General features: G+C 41.3%; 1 protein-coding gene across 1 annotated transcript; it reads left to right on the top strand.

The window, feature by feature from the left end:
- Positions 1-1237: 1237 nt before the first annotated feature.
- On the top strand, positions 1238-19052 carry gyg2 (glycogenin 2; the record flags this gene model as incomplete). The annotated part of the gene is made up of 9 exons (XM_080422020.1): positions 1238-1244; positions 4236-4383; positions 6346-6520; positions 9752-9914; positions 10617-10743; positions 11664-11856; positions 12821-13024; positions 15035-15157; positions 18918-19052. 9 exons carry the CDS (start codon positions 1238-1240, stop codon positions 19050-19052), a joined length of 1275 nt encoding a protein of 424 aa, XP_080278146.1.
- Between the last annotated feature and the right edge of the window lie 803 nt (positions 19053-19855).

Here is a 19855-nt window from a genome sequence, read left to right as displayed (position 1 = left end):
GAACCGCACTGAGGCCTTTCTGACAGTGGTGTAAAGTAACTAAGTACTGTACTCAAGTACAAATTTACTGGAGTATTATCCAATATTCAATACTTTTACTTCTACACTACATCTTAGACCACTACATCTCCACTATAATTTGAAATTTTTAGTTACTAGTTACTTTATAGATTTTGATTATTATTACAAAACATACATTAACCACTTCAGCCCTATTTAAACTGTGGCTGTTTGAAAATAGCCGACCCACAAGCTCACAACGCGTTGCGATGTGACGCGTTGTGAGCTTGTAAATCTGCTATTTTCAAAGGATTTTCATACATTTTAAAAACTTGTGAAATGGGACATTCTGCACAATGAGTACTTGTACTTTGGGTACTTTAGGTATACTTTGATGCCATTTTGGAATCAAATCTTTGCTTCTGGGGGGTCCCTGGAACAACATATTTTGAGATGGGGGTCCGTGGCCAAATACATATATTTTTGGGGGTCCTTGACCTTGACGTGAAAAAGTAGGAGCACCACTGATGAAGCAACATTAGGCTTTTCAGAAAACTGTTAGGATTTTGAAGATATTTGTAGATTTGTAGGTCTTAATAATGGGTTGAATAAGTAACGTTTTTTAATTAAGACCTGGAACGCATCTGTATCACTTTAGATTTCTTTAGCTATTCAAAAATAGCAGATATACAAGCTCATAGCGCGGCACCGAGTGCCGCGCTATGAGCTTGTAGATCTGCTATTTTTGAAAAATCTTGAAAAAATATTTTCCAGATTTCTTTCAAAAAACTGTTAGGATTTAGAAAACCTTTTTGAAGAATCGCCTCAGGCAGGTCTTAATGGGTTAATACAAACATTGAGTACTTTTTTTCACCACTGAAAAGGTTGTGCAGATGTGGGTGAATTTCAAATTGAAGGCTTGCTTGACCTTTGCCCGCTCCACGGCTACAATGCAGCGTTTGAGCAGCAAGGCAGCAAGCAGGCCAAAAGAGGAAAAAACAGGACGATCACACAGGATTCATCTGTGCCGTGCTCTCGTATTCCACAACAGTTAATCGTGTGATCACTCTGAAACCTACTACTGTACGGTATATCGCTGTTTTAAGTAAGGTTTTTGTCTGAGAAGACCTCAGACACGCGCGAGGGAGTCGTTTTCTGATCATCCTGTACGCCGGCCTTTTATAGTGAACAAGTCTCCGGATTTAACAGAGAGAGACTCTTTCCTCAGACCCTGACAATGGCAGGTAGGTGCTTATATTTTATTTGCAGTGGTGTAAAAAGTACTACATTTTTTTTTACTTTAAGTAAAAGTATCAATACCACCATTTAGAAATACTCCATTATAAGTAAAAGTCCGGGATTCAAAATTTACTTGAGTAAAAGTGCAAAAGTATTGTCATCAAAATATACTTATAAAGTACCGAGAGCAAAAGTAGCCTACCCATCATGACTTGCAGAATGTCCCATTTCAGGTTTTCAAAATATATACGAATCTTTTGAAAATAGCCGATCTGCAAGCTCACATTGTAGATCTGCTATTTTCAAATAGCTGAAATATATATAGCCGTATGTATGTTCAGTAATAACAATCTAAATCTACAAAGTAACTAAAGTTTTCAAATAAAGGTAGTGGAGTAAAAAGTACAATATTTTCCTCTGAGATGTAGTGGAGTAGAAGTAAAAGTATTGAAAATTGGAAATACCCCACTAAAGTAAAAATACCTCAATTGTACTGAAGTACAGTACTTGAGTAAATGTACTTAGTTACTTTACACCACTGATTGTTTGATGTTATGGAAGTATCTGTTACGGTGAAGCCTGATTCATACTTTGTTGCAACATTTATGGCATTGCACGCTGAAAATAGCAGACCTACAAGCTCACAACGCACCAAACACTACATTTATTTGAAAACTTTAGTTAGTTACTTTGTAGATTTTGATACTTATTACAAAACATACAGTAACCACTTATATATATTTCGACCATTTGAAAATAGCTGATCTGCTGGGTCCGCACATGATTTTGGTGGGGGTCCCCAGATGACAGTGAAGTGACCATTTTAAGACCTTTTTTTAATAGTCTTAGACCTAATGTAATAGTCAAGTCAAATTGTCAAACAATATACAAGAAAGAGGCAAACATTTTCACAATATTTATCTGTGGAACCGAGTCAAACTAATTGTAATGCCTACAATTCCCAAGTGCTTGTCAGGGTGGGGGGGGTCCCCAGTTCAATTATGATTATATTGTGGGGTCCCCAGTTCAAATATGATTATCTTGGGGGGTTCACGGCCTGAAAAGGTTGAGAACTGCCGTAAATAAATAAACCAAAGACAAAGTCACACAAGCCATATTGTCCAGAGTTATGATGACAGTGAAGAGACAATTTAAGGACTTTAAAGACATGTTTAATACCTCATAAAAAAATACCATTACTGTATCAAAAGTTATCAACAAACTATACTATACAAACTGGTTGACCATATTGTCAAATTACATAAGAAAGAGGCAGAGATTGTGAAGATAGACGACCTACAAGCTCACAACGCCTCGCAACTTGTAGATCTGCTATTTTCACAATATTTATCTGTGGAACCAGGTCAAACTAAATGTAATGCCTCAACTCCTACAATTCAAAGTGCATGACAGGGTGGGGGGGGGGGGGTCCCCAGTTGAAATATGATTATTTTGGGGGGTCCCCAGTTGAAATATGATTATTTTGGGGGGTTGCTGTCTGATAAGTGGTGTAACCAGTGGTGTAACCCATGAGCACACAGTGACCCACTTCAACGGGAAACCAGAATAGAACAGACGGCACAACGCGTCACAGCCGGCTTGAAATACTGTTTCAATTGAAATCTAACACTGCGCTATCTGGAGACAACAAGGTTAGATGCCAGGGCCTCAGACAGAGAGGAAGAGATAAGCTGATGCTTTTATCATTCACACACACACACACACACACACACACACACACACACACACACACACACACACACACACACACACACACACACACACACACACACACACACACACACACACACACACACACACACACACACACACACACACACACACACACACAGTGTGAAAGAAAGAGAGTCATTTAATGTGAGTTAAAGTCACGAAAAAACAGAAATGCCTTCACAGACAGTATGTACGGTATAGCAGGTAAGGAATTTCAGGGAGGCCACGACTCGAGGGCCATGGCCGTGGTTGCCCCTCAGTTTGCCCTTGTGCCCCTCCAAAAAAATGGCCACAGTGGCCTTAATGCCCCAGCTGACTGTACCACTTTCTCCTCTGTCTCTTTCTTGTCATGTAGACATCAGTGTATCTTTCTTGTCATGTAGACACCAGTGTCTCTTTCTTGTCATGTAGACACCAGTGTCTCTTTCTTGTCATGTAGACACCAGTGTCTCTTTCTTGTCATGTAGACACCAGTGTCTTTTGTTGAGATTCTGAATTCTTAACTCCCCTGAGTCCCCATCTCTAAACCAAGCCAGTAACTTTGATTGGTGCAGGGCTGAGCATGGATCAGATTGTAAATACCATCATTAATTTATTTCACTGCAGATAGTCTACATATTACATTTAAAGGGGTCCTTAACCCTTAAATTCAATTAATTATTTCAATGGACTAAAATCTTGTTTTATTTGATGGCCTTCCTGCTCTGGCATTTGGCCTGTGTGCCCTCAAAAAATGGACAACACCAAAAGGCCAAGTTGCCTTGCCCCTAAGATTATGAAATTCCAGACCTGGCAGCGGTTCTCACATGTTTTCACGTTCAAGGACCCCCAAATTAATATGTGCAGTATTTGGTCGCACACCCAAAAAAGCTTTCACAATTTTTTGAAAATGATCTACAAGTGAGCTTGTAGATCAGCTAATAGCCGATGTAGGCTACACATGGGTTACAAGTAGTTAACACATTTTGATATTAACTCATTTCCCTGGGGACCCCCTCAAGGACCCCTGGTGGTCTATACCAGTGGTTCCCAAAAACTTTTGTTCAAGACCCAAATGAGAAACGTTTGCGTTTACCCGGGACCCAAACTAGTGAAAATAGCAGATCTACAGAGCTTGATGGCGTCGTAATGCCCGATTTACACTCGGTTGCATGCCGAAAATTGCAGATCTACAAGCTCACAATGGTCTCAGCGTCATAGTTTTTTAGTCGCCGAAATAAACACTGATTCTAACAAGCCGTCACCATGTCTCTCTCCACAAGGGGGCGGCGGTGCAGAGGCCTTCGTGACGCTGGCCACCACGGACGCCTACTGCATGGGCGCCATGGCGGTGGCGCGGAGCCTGAGACGCCACGGCACCACCAGGAAGATCGCCGCGATGGTCACGCCCGATGTCTCCAGGGGCTCGCGGTGAGAGAGAGACCTCTCATCAGCATGACAGTTGTACAGTTCCTCTGCACCTCATAGGGCAGAGCAGTGGCGGCCATTTTGTGGCGCCAAAGATAGAAACCCATTCAATTTTGCCCGTAGAGATTTCCAAAATCATTTGTATAAATTATTATAAGCCTGGATTCAAGTCATCCAGGCTCCTGGTGAATCATGACCATACAACATTTGATTCTGTGTCAAAAAATATTAGAATATTTAATTATATTATTATACTAAAACTGCCCACAAAAAGTTCGGAAACTTAACTTCGGTCGATTATTTCTCCCCTTCAATAATACCAATTGGCATTGTGTTTTATATCAATTTTAATCGTTGATTAGTCACCTTTACAACGAGGTACAGCTTGTAAGGATCGGGCATTCATGAGCAACACAGCTAAACGTGTGGGTAGTGCCTCCAAAAACGTTGCCAAACAATACGTTGGTAATCGCTCTGGTTTTGAGCGACCTGCCAGCACACACCTGCTGAGAGCAGTGTGTGTGCCAGTCTCAGGTGTGTGACACTGTGACTGCCTCACAGGTGAGTGACTGGCACCTGAACATGGGTTCTGCAACTTTGTTGAGTTTGTGTGATGCTCCAAGCAGCAACACTGCCCCCATAGAAAGATGCCACGTTTGTCCCTTCAGGATGAGGCCCGTGCAATAGGGCAAGTGAAGCTGGTGTTCCGTTATGCAGAGTGACAGCATTAGTTGGAGTCAGTCCTGGTACCATTTACAAAATTAGGCCCAAGTTCTGTGAGACTGGTGAAGTCAAAAGGAAGACAACAACCCAAGAAGGCTGGTTCCTCACCCTTGCTTCACTGAGGAACCATAGGTTTCATAGAGATGTACAGGCAAGATTTGCAAAACGGTACCAAAGACAGATGTCAAAGTTGCAGGCAGGGCCCATGCTCAGACTGGCACACACCTGCCTGCAAATGGTACCAGGGCTGACATCAAATAATGCGTAATCTGCGTAACGGAACATAAATACAGTAAATAAACTTGACTTAAAGTAGTACTGGAGTACGTGCTTTTTAAAAGCAATACTTAAAAGTAAAATATATATACATACAGTATCAGTGTATTGCTGTATTGAAATTGAGACATTTATCCAGATAATTGAAATAAATTGCAAAACATTTTGAGACTAGCCGATCTAAAAGCTCTAAAACGCGTAAAATCGTGACGCGTTTTGAGCTTGTAGATCCGCTATTTTCAGTATTTTGGATCTAGAGCTTAAGTGGTTAATTCCATAATGTACTTGTTTCCCCTCCTAGAAATGTAGTGGAGTGAAAGTAGCATTTCTCCTTTCAACTCAAGCTATACAAGGCTTTTTAAACTGCTCTTCTGGTGCTGTGTGGAGATGGAACAAAGGAGGAGAAAAAAGCAAAGTAAAAGAACTGTGAAGAGAAACAGATTGAGTTTGCACAAAATAAACCCAAATAAAGCGTCAAAGTATCAATACCGCAATATAGAAATACAAGTAAGAGTCCTCAATTCAAAATGTACTTGAGTAAAAGAACAAAATTATTGCCATCAAAATATACTTAAAAGTACAAAAGTAAAAGTACTCATTATGCAAAATGTCCCATTTCACAAGTGTATGTATAAAAACCTTTGAAAATAGCAGATCTACAAGCTCACAATGCGACGCATTGTGAGCTTAGATCGGCAATTTTCAAATGGCCGAAATGTATATAGGGCTTCAAAGTAACTAGTAACTAAAGTTTTCAAATAATTGTGGAGTAAAAGTACAATATTTTCCTCTGAGATGTAGTGGAGTAGAAGTAGAAGTGCTGAAAATTGGAAATACTCCAGTAAAGTAAAAAATTACCTCAACATTTTAGTTAAGTACAGTACTTTGAGTAAATGTACTTAGTTACGTTACACCACTGTAAAATATATATTATGTAATCTCTTTGATGTTTTGCCTGACGTCCAGAGCTGCCCTGGAGCAGGTGTTTGATGAGGTCATGGTGGTGGACCTGCTGGACAGCAGGGACAGCTCACGCCTGCGTTCTCTGGGACGTCCCGAGCTGGGGGTCACCTTCACCAAGCTGCACTGCTGGACCCTCCTCCAGTACAGGAAGTGTGTGTTCCTGGACGCCGACACACTGGTGAGTTCCAGTTCCAGTTCCCTTTTATCCCCATTAACCCCTGTAAGACCGGGAACGCATCTGAGTCATTTTTAGATTTCTTTGTGCTATTCAAAAATAGCAGATATACAAGCTCTATGAGCTTGTATATCTGCTATTGTAGCTATTATAGCTTGTAGCTATTATAGCTTGTAGATCTGCTATTTTTGAAGAAATAAAGCGTGAAAATGTGTGCAAATCTTTGAATATATATATACATTTTTTACTCAAATCTTTGCTTCTGGGGGTCCCTGGAACTAAATATTTTGAGATGGGGGTCCGCGGACAAATACATATCATTTTGGGTGGTCCTTGACATGATAAGTTTGAGAACCACTGATTAGAGAAAAAAAAAAACTTAGGATTTAGAAGACGTTTCTAGAATCCCCAGAAGCAAAGATTTGAGTTAAACATGTTCGCTTAAAAAAAAAATACATATACGAAAAGATTTTCACACATTTTCACAATTAAAAATAAATAAATAGCAGATCTACAAGCTCGTAGCGCGGCACTCGGTGCCGCGCTACGAGCTTGTAGATCTGCTATTTTTGAATAGCCAAAAGTATGAAATAATCGTTATAGTTAAACATTTTATTAGCATTTTATTAAAAAATAAAATGCCACAGTATGTATAGTTCCCGGATTGAATGGGTTAAAGGGATAGTTCACCCCCAAAATGACATTGTTTCTATCTATTAGTCACCCCATGGACACTTGAATTCATGGATATTTTTTGTTTTTTCTCTCCTTCCTAAGCCAATAATTTGATTACGGGCTGCGGTTCCGGTAGGAGACACAAAGAGTCTCTTTTGTGTCTCCTACCGGAACCGCTGCCTACCAGTCCGCTGGTCATTCAAAATATTGGCTTAGGAATGAGACAAAACAAAAAAAATATCCATGAATTCAAGTCTCCATGGGGTGACTAATAGATAGAAAAAAAGTTATTTTGGGGGTGAACTATCCCTTTAAGTTAAGAGATCAACTGCTTCTGTACATATACGTTCACATGTCAGGGAACATGAGAGGCCGTCACACACACACACACACACACACACACACACACACACACACACACACACACACACACACACACACACACACACACACACACACACACACACACACACACACACACACACACACACACACACACACACACACACACACACACACACGGAATCAGTAACTAACACACAGGCCTCTCCTTAGGGTCTCTGTTCAGCCAAGAGCAAACAGCACAATCTGGCCCTGGCAGCGGCGGGCATGTTTGAAGGCCGTGTCATGAGCAAACGGCGGTTGAACCCAGGAGCATGTTCAATGTTCAGTTTATGTTCAACTGATATGCTACAGGAGCTATGCGACACACACACACACACACACACACACACACACACGCACACACGCACACACGCACACACACGCACACACGCTCTCTCTGTCTCTCTCCACTGAAATACGTACAGCATAGACCAGTTTGCTCTCAAACCTTTTCAAAGTAATATGTATTTGGCTGTGGACTCCCCCCCCCCCCTCCCCCCCATCTGAAAATATTTGGTGCCAGGGACCCCCATACAAGATTTTTGCGGTTAAAATGTTTTTAAAAAAAAAAATCAATATTCAAACATTTTGAAAATAGCCAATCTACAAGCTCACAACGAGTAGAGATGCGACGCGTTGTGAGCTTGTAGATCGGCTGTTTTCAGTGTGTGACACCGGCGCATAACTAAGTATAAGTCATAACTTCCAACCAGTGTTGCCTTCCAGATGTTCAATTATTGAACCAGAGACTTCAAATTATCGTATTTGAAAGAAAACTATCGTACACAGCCAAAAAATAAATCACAGGTGTAAATAATTTCACAAAAAAAAAATCGTATTTAGTGTAATAAACAACCTAGTTTGAGACTCCTACATGCCAAAAACGCATGTGGAAAGACGCGACCAGTGTTTTTAATGTCTACAAGTACAGATCTAGGGTCAGATTTACTGATTTACTGACTTATTTTGAAAAGCAAAACCAGATCCTGAAGCAGCAGCCAGGGAATTTAGTAAATTCACGCACTATTTTGTGAATTATCGTACATTAGGGCATTTTTGGAATTATTGACCGTAGCCTACATCGTACAGAGGGTAAAAGTATCGTACAAATACGATAATTATCGTACTACATCTGGCAACACTGCTTCCAACCCCAACCTCCCCAAATGTCTAATCCTAATCAACCCCAACCCCCTAACCTCTAAAAACGTAATCCTAACCCAACCCCAACCTCTAATCCTAACCTAGTCTACACGTTTTATCCTATGTGAATTTCTGGAAGCTCAAGGCTCCAGAAATTGGACAAACTGTCCAGGAATACATTTTGTTGTCTTTTTATTAACCAAAAACACCAATCCTTCCATGCAATGATATTCACAGTGCAGGCCTGTCCAATAAATAGGCATGTCAAAATTAAGTCTAGCAAGAAAACAAAGGCAAAACGCTAAAAGAACAGCAACCTAGGTGTATAGCCAGTGGTGGAAGAAGAAGTACTCAGATATTTTACTTAGGTAAAAGTATCAATACCACAGGATAAAAAATACTCTGTTACAACAAGTAAAAGTTTCAAAATGTTACTTGAGTAAAAGTACAACAGTATTGGCATCAAAATATACTTAAAGTACCAAAAGTAAAAGTATTAAAAGGTTTGAAAATAGCTGATCTACAAGCTCACAACGCGCGTTGTGAGCTTGTAGATCGGCTATTTTCAAATAGCCTACTGTAGGTATAAAATAGGGCTAAATTGATTAATGTATGTTTTATCATATAATGCTTTATATCGGCAAAGTAACAAGTAAATAAAGTTTTCAAATAATTGTAGTGGAGTAAAAGTACAATATTTGCCTCTGAGATGTAGTGGAGTTGAAGTAAAAGTATAGACAATTGGAAATACTCCAGTAAAGTAAAAAAAATACTTACTTAAGTACAGTACTTGAGTAAAAGTATTTAGTTACACACACACACACACACACACACACACACACACACACACACACACACACACACACACACACACACACACACACACACACACACACACACACACACACACACACACACACACACACACACACACACACACACACACACACACACACACACACACACACACACACACCTCCCCCTCCCACTGACCTCCCACTGCTCTCCTCTCTCTCTCCTCTCTCCATGCAGGCTCTGTGCAACGTGGACGACCTGTTTGAGAGGGAGGAGCTGTCTGCGGCCCCTGACCCCGGCTGGCCCGACTGCTTCAACTCCGGGGTGTTTGTGTTCAGGCCGTCCCTGGACACCCACGCCAGGCTGCTGGAGCACGCACGCCAACACGGGAGCTTTGACGGTCAGTCAGTCAGTCATCATGCATGTTTGAACCAAAGACTGTAAAAAAGAATGGACAAGTGACGCAATTGTTTTCTACAGACCGTAAATGAAGCCGATGTTTCAGCTATTTGAAATCCGCCATCTTTAACATATACAAAAAAGTAACCGGAAAAAGCAACCGGAAATAAACCCTAAATGAATGCTATTGGTTGGGTAGCTTGTCAATCAAGAGCGGGGGGGGGCGGGGAATGAATGCTATTGGTTGTGTAGCTTGTCAATCAAATCATCCCGCCCCTCCTAGAGCATAAGCTACTTTATCGTCAATTTTAAAATAAATGGGACCATAATTTACCAAAACGCATATCATGATGATTGAAAGGAGACTTTAAACTAACGACTGGAAGCATATATTATTTATGACAATGTTTATTAAGGTAAGAAAATCAAGCTATTTAACAATTATTTTAACCAACGCAAATCACTTACCCTACCTTTAACTTATTACTTAAAAAGGCTGTATCTCGGCTCCTGTGTACTTTTTTTTTTACAATGTATTTTTGGCCCTGGCACAGGGGCAACACAGCCATAAATAAGTCTGGCACTGGATGAGTTAATACTTCTTAAGGTTAATATGAGCATCAAATCAAATCAGTTCCTAAGAGGCTTTTGTTTGTAGCATTTGGTGTCTAGCTGTTCCTCTTGTGTTCCATTTTGTTCACAGGAGGAGACCAGGGGCTCTTGAACACCTTTTTCAGCGACTGGGCGGTGAAGGACATCAGCAAGCATCTGCCCTTTGTGTACAACCTCAGCTCCAGCACTGTGTACAGCTACCTCCCTGCTTTACAACAGTGAGTGTTGCTAACATAGACTGTATAAAAGAGATGGACAAAGTCACACCACCAGACTCTACAGACCGTAGATGAAGCCTCTTTTTCAACAATTTCAAATCTGCCATCTTTAATATAATACAAAAAAGCAACCGGAAATCAATCGCTAAATGAATGCTATTGGTTGGGTAGGTTGTCAGGGTTAGGGTTAGGCACCAGCAGGGGTAAAACAGCGAAACTATACAGGCCATTCATGTGAACTGTCACTTCCTATATAGACTCAATTTCAAAGCAGGAAGCTGGGCCCTTGGTTCCTACCAGGGGTGCAATGCTCACTGGACGGCCTTGCACGCCGTGCCGGAACCTATTTGACCAGGAGCACACGCAGGCACACGCATAGATTTAAAACTACTTTAAATTCGCACCTCAACAAAGTTTTCAAAGGCTCCCGACTCACACCTAGCGAATTAACATAGGAATAAGCCTAGATGCATATCAAGGAAATCAATCAATCGCTAAATGAATGCTATTGGTTGGGTAGCTTGTCAATGAAGAGCGGGGGGGGGGGCGGGGAATGAATGCTATTGGTTGTGTAGCTTGTCAATCAAATCAGCCCGCCCCTCCTAGAGCATACCCTACTTTATCGTCAATTTTAAAATAAATGGGACCATAATTTACCAAAACGCATATCATGATGATAGAAAGAAGACTTTAAACTAGCGACTGGAGGCATATAGTATTTATGACAATGTTTATTAAGGTAAGAAAAAGCAGGGGTAAAACAGTGAAACTACAGGCCATTCATATGAGCTGTCACTTGAACTCACTTCCTATATAGACTCAATTTCAGAACAGGAAGCTGCACCCTTGGTTCCTATACCCATAACCCACAGGTTACTTGAAAGATACTGGACCGTGAATTTATTTCTGCCTCCCCTCAGATATGGCCACAACGCAAAGATCGTCCACTTCCTGGGGTCAAATAAGCCCTGGAACTGCAGGGCCGCTGCACAGACGGAGGCTCACACGGAAAACAGCACAGGGCGGTTTGTCGCCCTCTGGTGGCAGGAGTACCTCGGTCACACGGTTCCACTGAAGACACCTTCAAGTAGAGGCACTGGGACCTCACACCAGGTAGGAACAGTGGTGGAAAGTAACTAAGTATATTTACTTAAGTACTGTACTTAAGTACAATTTTGAGGTATTTGTACTTTGCTTGAATATTTCCAATATCCAATACTTTTACTTCTACTCCACTACATCTCGTCAAATATTGTACTTTTACTCCACTACAATTATTTGAAAACTTTAGTTACTTTTCAGATAAATAAAAAATGAAACATACATTAACCACTTTAGCCCTATTTTAAACACAGGCTTTTAGAAAATAGCCGATCTACAAGCTCACAACGCGTCGCGCTGCGACGCGTTGTGAGCTTGTAGATCTGCTATTTTCAAATATTGTAGTACTTTTACTTTTGGTACTTTAAGTACATTTTGATATCAATACTTTTGTACTTTTACTCAAGTACATTTTGAATCCCGGACTTTTACTTGTAACAAAGTACTTCTAAATTGCAGTATTGATACTTTTACTTAAGTAAAACTTTTGAGTATTTTTCCACCACTGGGTAGGAACATGTGTTTTATACTGGATTAACTTTAGGGTAAACACTAGAGATGCACTGATGTCAATTCATTCCATTATGTTCCATACATCTCGATATGTATTTGTCGATACTGAGACTGATCCGATACCAGTGTGTGATTTAAAAACAATCTAGGACAGTCAGGGGACCCCGGCCACCAAAGTACAAGAAAATACATACATAACAGAACACATCTATAGTGAACAACACGGCTGACCTTCCAAGTCAATATTTGTGCATACGTAGCTACGTACGCATGTTCAGTACGTTGTATACCTACCATACCATGGCTTTTATCTGCACAACACAGACTGACCACACAGCGGCATGGGTACAGAGTCCAACAGGCATTATATTGTATGAGCATCCCTCTCCCACTTGTCTGTCTGCCTGTCCTTCTGTCTGTCCTTCTGTCTGTCTGTCTGTCCCTCCCTCCCTCGTCTTGGCAGAGCCGTCGGATCGAAGCTAAGGCGTCCTTCAAGGAGAACCCGGACGTGTCCAACTCGCTCCTCGCCCGTTTCTCCGTTGCCCGGAGGCCCGCTACGCCACCGACAGACAGTTTCTCCGTCGCCCGGAGGCCCGCTACGCCACCGACAGACAGTTTCTCCGTCGCCCAGAGGCCCACTACGCCACCGACAGACATGAGGGAGACGGTGAGTTTCTGCATGCGGAATTTTTTTATGTGATGTATGTAAAAACATTTTTCATCAATTCAGGGAACGCATCTGTGTCATTTTTAAGATTTCTTTGGCTGTTAAAAAAAATAGCAGATATACAAGCTCACCGAGTGCCGCGCTATGAGCTTGTAGATCTGCTTTTTTTTTTTTTTATCGTGAAAATGTGGGCAAATCTTTGAATATAATTTAATATAGGCAAGTATTGTGGGCTACTTTTACTCCACTCCAATTATTTGAAAACTTTAGTTACTAGTTACTTTGCAGATATAAGTTATTATATTATAAAACATACATTAACCACCTTAGCCTTATTGCGATGCGTTGTGAGCTAAGCTTGTAGATCTGCTATTTTCAAACATTTTAGTACTTTTACTTTTGGTACTTTAAGTATATTGTGATGCCAATTATTTTGTACATTTGCTCATGTAACATTTTGAACACAGGCCTTTCACTTGTAACAGTACTTTTATATTGCAGTATTGCTACTTTTACTTAAGTAAAATATCTTGAGAACTTCTTCCACCTACAAGCAGTGAGTTACATCCCCTGCTCATCACCACCCAGGCACACAGATCAATACTGCTGTTTTCCTAGTGGCATCATAGCCCTGCAGGGAGCTGTGAGGATCCACACTCTAGATGTTTTCTACCCTGTTCCACTCGCACGTCACGCACCGATGGTTTACTCTGACTTTGGTTTATTTTCACTGATTTAGGGCACGGTCACACCGAAGTTTAATTCTACCTCCACAAAGAGACTCTTTGTCTCTCCTACCGGAACGGTCAGCTGACGGTCATCAAATTATTGGCTTAAGGAATGCGACAAAAACAAAAAAATATCCATGAATTCAAGTCTCCATGGGGTGACTAATCGATATAAAAAAAGGAATTTTGGGGGTGAACTATCTCTTTAAACCACACAGAAAATAGCAGATCGACAAGCTCACAGCGCAACGGCCCCCACCTTTACTTAATGCGGCCCGCAGGTTAATATCGAAATAATGATGTAGGTATTGATGTCAGCTGCTACAATTCCAAACATGCAAACATGACCCGCTTTAATTACTTCAGTCTATATTAGTAGCTTAATGACTAGTATTACAATTCTATTGTCTTTTTTTATGTCCAATGTATTTGTGTTGAAGTTCAAAAAGTTAACATAAGTATAACTAAATGCATTTGAAATTAAATAAAAATGTTACTTTTCAGGATTCGGATTCAAAAATAGCAAAAAAAAAAAAAAACAGGATTCCGATAAAAAAAACAGCAGATCTACAAGCTCAAAACGCGTTGCAGTGCGACACGTTTTGAGCTTGCAGATTGGCTATTTTTGCTACTTTTGTGTGCCATGATATTTTTCAACCCTAAAACCTGATCATAAGGTATTATTATTATGTAAGGATTTTTTTCAACAAAAAAAAAGTGTACAGAAATTGTTAAAATTATGTTTTTATGTGGACACGCCTCCAGTTCATTAAGTATGCCTGGTTCTCACCTTAGCACCTCCTCCACCACCTTAGCACCACCCACCTGTCCTAGTCCCTCCTCCTCCTCATGCCCACACCTGTTGTGTTATGATAATGAGGGGGGAGGGTATGGCTTTGTGATGTCACTAAAGCGCTGTTTCTCTATTGGCACGTTTGACCCTCAAGGTTTCAGCCTCCAGGAAGAAACTCCAAATAGTCAGAGAAGACATAAAACACCATAAAAACACCACCGGGGGGCTTAATGAAGTTCTATCAACCTCATAGACACATGAAAAACAGAAAAAGTGCAAAAACATGGCACCAGCTCTTTAAAATACGGAGATAAGAGGTGTCTGCCAGTATTATGCAACGTGGCCGTCTGGAGTCAGTGTGGAAATATAGTGGCCCTCTCCATCATCAAAGTTGCATCACCCCTGACCTAAAGCATGATGTGGTTTTCCACATAGCTTTACTGGTGAATCACAAGCTGTTCCTGTGTTCTGTTGTGTTTTTGTGTTCAGCGCTCACAGGCAGAGGGCGCGCTGTCGGGGGACGAGCGAGGGACAGGGAACCAGGACGACCCGCCCGCCGCTACAGAGGGAACCGAGGGAACCAGCGGAACCTCCGAGACCAACACAGAACCCGTATGTCTGCTATCTATACCCATCCTATCACACACACACTCTAAACCAGCGCTACTCAACCCGCGGCCCGCAAGCACAGGATAAAAATATACATTTCCGTTCAAATATATGGGTTGCTAAAACATTTTTCAAAAACAAACAGACAGACATACATACAGGTGCGTCAATTGTTACAGGTATAATGCATAGTTTTCTATGCATTTCGGGTTTTTGGGGGGGTTTGACCCCCACATTTTTCCGCCGCGTGGCTTTGCCGCGCGCCCAGGATAGGTGTCCCTTATTTCAATCTCTGGGAGTTGGCAACCCTAACCTTGCCGTACCTTAGCTTTTGCTGAACTGATGCCACTGGACATACACACAAAATAAACTGGTACAGTGAAAAGAATATGATGTCAAAATGTACATTTTCTTGTGTGTTACAAAATCGAAAAATCCAAAATAGGACCGTAAGTTTTATGGCGGCCCCTTGGACTTTTGGTATTTTGCTGAGTGGCCCCTGAGCCATCTTAAGTTGAGTAGCCCTGCTCTAAACTATAGCGGTTCCTCATCCATTTAACCCATTACGACCAGGAACGCAACCGTGTCATTTCAAGATTTATTTGGCTATTCAAAAATAGCAGATCTACAAGCTCATAGCGCTATGAGCTTGTAGATCTGCTATTTTTGGGAAAATCGTAAAAATGTGTGCAAATCTTTGATTATATATATTTTTAAAGCGAACATTTTGAACTCACAAAAAACATGCAGTAATCCTGGTCTCTATACTGCCTTCCCCTGATCAGTCGGAGCGCCTGATGGAGAGGAAAGGAACTGGTAGGACTTTTTTGGACGGACCTTTTAGTCAAAGTATTATAAATGTAATTGTGCAGTTTTCATTTTTTGCCTAATAAAATATTCAATCAATCAATCAGTTGGAATAACGTATTCCTTCCACGCGCTACGTCCTACCGGGGAAACTCCCCCCTGTCAGGTGATAAGAAGGCCTGTTAGCTCTCATACATTGAAGGAGGCATGAGCTCGGCTCTCCCTAGGCTGGCAGAGGGAGTGTCCAGGATTACTTAGACAATTGGCATTGGGTGAGAAAAAAAAAGAATGGGGTTGCAAAATCGTGGGGAAAAAAATTAAGAAAAAAAAAAAAAAGCAACCAAAGGCAGGCCAAAGACGGTAAATTACCTTGCGGGGGAAACGAAACCAAGCGCTGACTTTGTACCGCAGTAAGTCAGTTTAATTGAGATGACTCAAGCAGGCAGGCCTACACATCACAGAGAGGAGTAGTGGCTCGCTCCACAGCTAACACGGTGGACTGTCCACCCAGTTTTATTTCATTTTAAGTGAGCCTGTAACCATGTGACTGTATGGTTATACTTTCATCCCTAAAACCGTGTTCACGTACAAGTGGGGCAAGTGGGAAGGGAGATCAAACAAGAGAACAGAAATAAACAACCAAGTTATCTACCTATTGTCTGTCTGTTTGCAGTGGTTCTAAAACTTCCATGTGGTGCTTACGGCGGTTAGTTTAGTTAGCACTTTGACTGAAGTACAGTACTTTGCCTGTACTGGACTTTGAGTAGTTTTGAGTAGCACCGCCACTGAGTTAAGGCCAGTTGAAGTCCATCTCATTCAGCCTGGCACTGACTGGCAAAGGCGAGGTGCATTTTTTTGTTCCTCCCCCGCCAGGCACACAGAATTATTCGGTCATAACACGCCAGCACTGTGTGTGTGTGTGTGTGTGTGTGTGTGTGTGTGTGTGTGTGTGTGTGTGTGTGTGTGTGTGTGTGTGTGTGAGTGGGACGGCGGGAGGGGGTGTAGCCTACCACTTTGATCCAGAAGCACAGCGCTATCTCTAGCCACCTGTCACCCGGGCAGAAAGAACCATCACTCCCACACAACCACTAACACTCTCTGCCTCCTGCATGAGAGTCTGTGAGGTGCTTTATCCCATTCAACCCGGGCAAAGCCTCTGTGTCCTTTTCAGTGGTGGAAAAAGTACACAAATGTTTTACTTAAGTAAAAGTATCAATACCACAATATAAAAATACTCTGTTACAAGTAAAAGGCCTGTGTTGAAAATCTTACTTGAGTAAAAGTATGAAAGTATTGGCATCAAAATGTACTTAAAGTACCAAAAGTAAACGGTACTGAAGTGTTTGAAAATAGCAGATCTACAAGCTCACAACGTGTCGCGATGCGACGCGTTGTGAGCTTGTAGATCTGCTATTTTTAGATCTGCTATTTTTTTTGATTAGTGTGTGTTTCATAATATAATAATGTATCTGCAAAGTAACTAGTAACTAAAATGTTCAAATAATTGCAGTGGAGTAAAAGTACAATATTTGCCTCTGAGATGTAGTGGAGTAGAAGTAAAAGTATTGAAAAGTACCTACACATTTTACTCAAAGTACAATACTGGAGTAAATGTACTTAGTTACTTCACACCACTGGAAACCTCATATTGTATGTCCAAAACTGTTACTGTTCAGGATTCAAAAGTATCAAAAATAGCAGATCGTCAAGCTTGTAGATCTGCTATTTTTGATGCTTTTCTCTGACGCTGTAGTATGATCAAGTAGAGGCGATAATTCACGAAAAAAACACACAAAGTTAAAATACGTAGATAAGAGGTTTCTGCCCGACAGCAACGATATATTTATACGTTTTTTTCAAAAAACTGTTGGGATTTCGGAAGGAATCTGTAGAATGGGCCTAAGGCCTAGATGGGTTATTAGATTGTTGAGTTGTTATCCGGGGAGGAGAGAGGACGGGAAGAGTAAAGATGAGGGGGAGTTATTTCTCTGGTTCTCTGCACTCAGTCATGGGAAAAGGAAAAGCACATCTCCATTAACAACCTGTGTCTGGGCGTAAACAAACATGAAAAACAGGCAGCGAGCTGAGAGCTGGCCAAGCCTCTCCTTCTGGCTTAATTTGAAGTCTTTCATCTCCTGCACTGAACTCTCCTCAGCTGCGGTGCCATGGACTTCCATCCGGCTTTTTTGCCAGTGGTGGAAGAGGTATTTGTTTTTCTTCTTTTTTTGTTTACAGTACAACAGATTTAAAGGAATACAAGAACACTCGCCCCAAAACACGCTCGCCCTGGGTCAAATCCGACGACCTCGCAACGGTCGCCACCAGGTTTTTCAAAACGTAACCTCAGTAAAACTGTGTCTAAACCTAACCTTATTCCTAAACGCAACCTCAGTAAAACTATGCCTAAACCTAACCTTATTCCAAAAAGTAACCTCAGTAAAACTATGCCTAAACCTATAACCTTTTTCCTTAACGTAACCTCAGTAAAACTATGCCTAAACCTAACCTTATTCCTAAACGTAACCTCAGTAAAACTATGCCTAACCTTATCCACGGTAAAAACAAATACAAGAATACAAGAACCGCTCCGGGCGAGCGGTCTGCAGAATAAATGGGGGCGAGTGTGTTTTGGGGCGAGCCCTCCGGTTACAATTTAAAGTGCTAAACCCGAAATAGCCTACATTGTGGCTTGTAGATCGGCTACTTTCGAAGATCTCCTATGAGACACACTGAGTAGAAAATAATTACACTTCGGAAACCCGCCTACCAGTGACATCATCGTTTTACACAGAGTATTTCTACATTGCAGCATTGATACTTTTACTTAAGTAAAAAATGGGAGTACTTTTTCCACCACTGGCCTATGAGTATTATACACCTGTGTTACTTTCCTTCCACATGCTGCGTGTTGCACATAACTTGACATGTTTGTCTGTTTCCCCTGACTGTTTGGCAGGCGGCCGTTTCGTCCGAAGCGGCAGAGACGGATCAGCTGGAGCACCGGCGGCAGTGGGAGGAGGGCCAGGCCGACTACCTGGGCCGGGACGCCTTCGACAACATCCAGAGGAAACTGGACCGCTTCCTGGACTGACCTAGATTATCAAAACCTGCATGAGGCCGAATTTCTACTCAAATGCCTTCTAAATCAAGTGGTTCTCAAACTATTTTGTGACCAAGGTCCGTCCAAAATGAATGTGTATTTGGCCGCAGACCCCCCCTTCCCCCTCATCTGAAAATGTTTTGTGCCAGTTTCAGTACTTAAGTATATTTCAATGCGAATACTTTTGTACTTTTACTCAAGTAAACTTTTACTTGTAGCAGAGTATTTTTCTACATTGGAGTATTGATACTTTTACTTACGTAAAAAATGTGAGTACTTTTTCCACCACTGCCCCACACACAAAGAGGAGATTATTTTGTGTTTTATTTGTGGTTTGGGTAGATTTTGGATAGGATTATTCATTTGATATATTTTTCTTTCTTTCTTTTTTTTGAAAAAATATGTATTTTTGGGCTTGTATATGCCTATATGCCTTTATTGATAGGATAGTTGGTTGACAGGGAATGGGGAGAGACATGCAGCAAAGGCCGTCGGGATCGGGACTCGAACCCGCGACACGCTGTCAGGCTACTTTGGAGTCTATAGGTGCCCGGACCGCTACGCCAGCAGTCCGGGCCCTTTCTTTCTTTCTTTCTTTTGATTGAGGGTGTATGTGATGTATGCTACATGTGACATAATGTTTTTATTTCATGATCAATAAAGATATCAAAACTACCAGCAGCGGTGGAAAGTAACTAAGTACATTTACTCAAGTACTGTACTTAAGCACAATTTTGAGGTATTTTGTACTTTACTGGAGTATTTCCAATACTTTTACTTCTACTCCACTACAT

This window comes from Gymnoscopelus braueri, assembly GCF_963280865.1.
Source record: "Gymnoscopelus braueri genome assembly, chromosome: 24".
NCBI lineage: Eukaryota > Metazoa > Chordata > Actinopteri > Myctophiformes > Myctophidae > Gymnoscopelus > Gymnoscopelus braueri.
The sequence above is the reverse complement of the archived record's forward strand: the minus strand, read 5'-3'. Positions and strand labels throughout refer to the sequence as shown.